At 37.5% G+C, this 4461-nt stretch overlaps 1 protein-coding gene across 1 annotated transcript; it reads right to left on the reverse strand.

Annotated features, from left to right (window-relative positions):
* Positions 1 to 405: 405 nt before the first annotated feature.
* Positions 406 to 1705, reverse strand: LOC134629705 (ladderlectin-like). The gene is made up of 4 exons (XM_063477226.1): positions 1580 to 1705; positions 1200 to 1325; positions 945 to 1044; positions 406 to 476 (listed from the first exon to the last, which is right to left on the reverse strand). Exons 1-4 carry the CDS (start codon positions 1703 to 1705, stop codon positions 406 to 408), a joined length of 423 nt encoding a protein of 140 aa, XP_063333296.1.
* Positions 1706 to 4461: the final 2756 nt, after the last annotated feature.

Raw genomic sequence — 4461 nt, forward strand, 5'->3', positions numbered from 1 at the left:
AATTTAACCAAATCTCTCACACAAAACAACCTAGATACATAAGGAGCATTACAGACCAGAGGCAAATCACATAAATCTAATTTTGGGATGTATGGCTTTACTGCCCCTTTAATTTCTGGTATTGGTATTATTTATTGTTATTTGGGTGTGAAAGAATTTTAAGGAGACTTACAAGAGGTACAACAAAGGAAATTTTATATTGTCTTTATTATAGAAAAGAAATTGTTACACTGACCAACAAAGTTTAAAATTTACTAGCACTTCATTATTTAAGTCTTTGAAGAATACATTTTTAAAAATGAAAAAAATCTGCCATTCATTAACACATACAACAGAGTTTATGCATTTAAACAGAAAAAAATACAATGTGGTCCACCCACAGGCCTCAGATGTTTAGCATAAATGTTAACAACCAAATGGATTCTTAGAGCAGATGAAAGGATAGCTGGAAGTACACTGAGTGTTACCCCAACCATCTGGAATTAGAAAGAGACAAATCAAAATTAACAATAAATTCATTAACCCAGTGGTTTTATCAGCAATTAATGGTATTTAAATAGAGGTCAGCACCTATTGATTCTTATTTAAAAATATATTCATTTCATCCAAGTTGAAATTTTTCACCTAGATTAACACCCCACCTGCAGTTACCCTGTGCCCCAGCAGTTTGGCATTCTCTGCAGCAGACTGACAAATTCCTTACCGTTATTCCCATTAAGCAAACCCTTATGTGTTTGGGCACAATAATACACTTTACTGACCCACTGTATATCAGATTTAACAAAATGGCATACATTTAAACACAGGGTGTGTCAGTCTCATAGCTTGAAAGAAGCCATGTATCAAATTTGATCTAAACAGACACATCAAGGTTAACTCTACAGGTCATGCTCTATGTAAGAAAATAAAATAATATAACATTTTCAGACACTGATATTACTTACAGGTGGATCGTAGGAAGAGGCAAGGGTAGCTGCTGGAGGAGGACTGGCTGTACCAGTTGGTGTAATAGAAACCCTCACGGTCAATCCAAAGCCACTGGTCCTGAGAGGCAAAGAACATACGTGTGAGGAAGTGTTGACTTAGTCTCTTCATTTATTCTCATATCCATTCTGTGTAAGTCTAGACCCACTTCAGACCAGGTACTAAGTTTGATCTGGACTGACTGAGGTGGTGTTTCTTTTTTTCTAAAACTCTACCTGCAGTCTGAAACCTCCCAGCCAAGCAGTAGTCCGACCCGCTGTCTGTGTCATCTGTTGGAGGAAGCTGTACTCTCTGGGGTTGGTAACTGAGGCCAGATTTCCACCCAGACTATTGCAGTGCTCCTATTGGATAGATGAACCATAAAGAGATGTATCATTAAGCTGCAGTGTGAACGTAAAGCTCTGCGAGTCATGTGGGAGACTGACTGTCCTACAAATATATACAATCACCAAAGCCTTAGGTCAGGTGAAGCAGAGACTGTCATTTCTATGATTTCCTTGAAAGGGTGTTTCTAAATATTTGCTCAGCTAATTCAAAAACCATGGAATATCTCATTGTTCAGCTGTAAATGTATAGTTTAGATCAATGACAGTACCTCAGCAGAGATCCAGGAACTGGGACTATTGATGAACTTGAAGCAGCGAGAACCATAGCTGAACCAGCCATCTGGACAGAAGCTAAAGCGAGCTGCAGGCAGACAGTGAAGTGATGAATACTTCATTATTGTGTTTACTTTTGTTTCTTTACTTTTGATCATGCTTTTATAGCATGTTTAACAGCCTCAAAAACCATATTAAAATGACATTTTAATGGGAGAGCAAAATGTATTTAAAGTAAAGTAAGTAAGTAAGTAAAGACATTTGACAAAAGATAAAATTCCTATTGCTCATCAGTTTCACCACAGCATTCTTTCCAATCAGTCCTTAGTTGGGGTGCCAAAAATATGGGCACTAGACTTAAATAAGCTTACACAGTCATACATATCCAAACTTCTCTAATGTGGCCTGCAGAGAGAGGTGTTTGAATTTGATTTGACTATTTGTTGCTGTTAATTAAAAGTTTATTTACCAGTGAACTAAACAAGGTCAAAAAGGGAAGTGAAAGAGTCTTACATTGAGGTTTGTCTGCTCCTTCAAACTCCTGGGCTGCACAAAAACAAATAAACACAATCAGTGATAAAAAAGGAAGATATATACCATTTTAAGAATATTCTCATTGGTTCTTACACACAACATGTGAAGCACTTTACAATGTGACTGACTCTAAACTAGATACGTTAGCTGACTGTGAGCAAGTGTGACTTCAAAGACTACGTCAGGCACCATCACCTTATTTATTGTGAATATTTTCAGCTGCCTTCATGAGAAACTGAAATTGCATACAGGTCATTTATGTAATGGTAAATGGTAAATGGACTGGTTCTTATATAGTGCTTTTCTACTCTTCTGAACACTCAAAGCGCTTTATACAACTTGTGCAGTCACCCATTCACACCAGCACATTTGTCTAAGTGCTTTTTTGTCTAAGTGCACATATTCACACTCCGATGAATGCATCGGAGAGCAATTTGGGGTTATTATCTTGCTCAAGGATATTTGGCATGCAGACTAGCGGAAGCCAGGAATCGAACCACCAACCTTCTGATCAGTAGGTGACCTGCTCTACCACTAAATATGACACAAAAGCCAACAGCGAAGGGGAAACTGACCACATGTGGGTTGGTTTTAGATTCTGTTCTCACTGTCTTTGTACGTCTTAAAAGAAACACTTTCAACACTCACCTGAAGTCTGCTGATTGTCTTCAGCTGGAGCTGCAGAGAAAAATGACACAGTCAGTAAAAATGGTGTATTAGTGAGTCTCCCATCATTTCTTCAGGGTTGGCTGATTGACTGATGAGCAGGTTTGTTTGAGTCTGTGTGTGCTGAATTTTACCTGCCAGTGCAGCATAGAGGAGAGCAGAGAGTAGCAGGACAGTCTTCATGTTGATCCTCTGTTATGAAATAAACAAAAACAGCCAATAAATATCCAGAAAGAGCACAGGCATGAAGTCAGTGAATGAAAAGCTCTGCAGTAGGATTCTTACCTGCCAGGTAAAGCTGTTGTTCAAGTATCAGCTGAGTGATGCAGTAATGACGGGGAACTTCTCTGCTCTTTATATACGCAAACTGAGTCACATCAGGTCACGTTCCTGTGGGCGTATGCAGGCCAGGAAGATATTTGCAGAGTGCACATAAAGGTATGTACTTGAACTCTGATCTGTCTGGTAAACAGGAAGTTATTGATGTGTAAATTGTATCTGGCACGTATTGTGATACATGGCCTCATGTTGTTTTGACTTGGTGCAATACAAAAGCAGTGAACTGAAATCTATTGAACATTAACAGTGGTCATCAAAAAATGACACACTTCATGGTCTTGAAAATGTATTTTCACCTGCTAGTTTGTACATGATAGGCATGTAACGATACTTGATTCAAATAAGCAAGTAAATGAAAACGAGGACAAAACAATGAATGACGGTTCTTGTGATATATTCAAAATATACACAAGCTATGACATATGAACAGGACTGACTACAAAATAAAAAAATAACATCAGCCAAATAATATTACCAGAACAATCTCAAGGTAAGTGGTATAAAGTTAAAATTTGTCTTTAAAGTTTTAAAACTTGTCTGAGTGTTAATGCTAAACTTTAGACATGATACTCAAACGTCACGTTTTCTTGAAGCACAATGATTCATTTATGAAACACTGTTTATGGACATTTAAGCAGTAAAACCAGATAAATAAACCGTCTTATTTCCTTATGACTGTATTTAACAGAAGTCCTTGCTGATGCAATACTTCAGTTAGGAAATCCATTGATGATTTATTGGAACCATAAAGACCTTCTATGATAGAATTTATGTTAATCATAACTTAAGTAAGCTCTAATGGCAAAGAATAACATCGCCAAGAATAATTACTTTATCCAAAAGAACTGGTATTGCTGGGAACAGTCTATACTTCACCCCATGGGAAATAATATGCTTTATACATGTCAGGTGCAGCTGTACAATCAAACCTTTATGGGGGCTTAGCCCCTAATCGTAATGTTATGCGTAAGCAACCTACTGAGTTGGATGACCTATTGCAGTGTCTAGTAAGAATTCAAAATCAATAATCAGATATTTCTATATAAAATAGTGGTTATATGCTGGACCTTTTAGCTATAAAACCTGATGCACAGGCTTGAGCATGTTGATCAGAATTTTCCTAATTAACTTAACCTCCTGAGACCCAAACTCTGTCATGGCATGCATTTTTAATACATACATACATACACATATGAGGACATTCGTTTTAAATTTTGATAGAACAGTGGCAGTATAATGTCTTCGTAAGAGCGAAGTAGAGCAAAATTTAGTGTGGTCTAGACAACCCAAAATGTGATGTCCACATATGTGGACGCCAGGTCCCAGGAGGTTAAAGGAC

Source organism: Pelmatolapia mariae, linkage group LG6 (genome assembly GCF_036321145.2).
Source record: "Pelmatolapia mariae isolate MD_Pm_ZW linkage group LG6, Pm_UMD_F_2, whole genome shotgun sequence".
Classification (NCBI taxonomy): domain Eukaryota; kingdom Metazoa; phylum Chordata; class Actinopteri; order Cichliformes; family Cichlidae; genus Pelmatolapia; species Pelmatolapia mariae.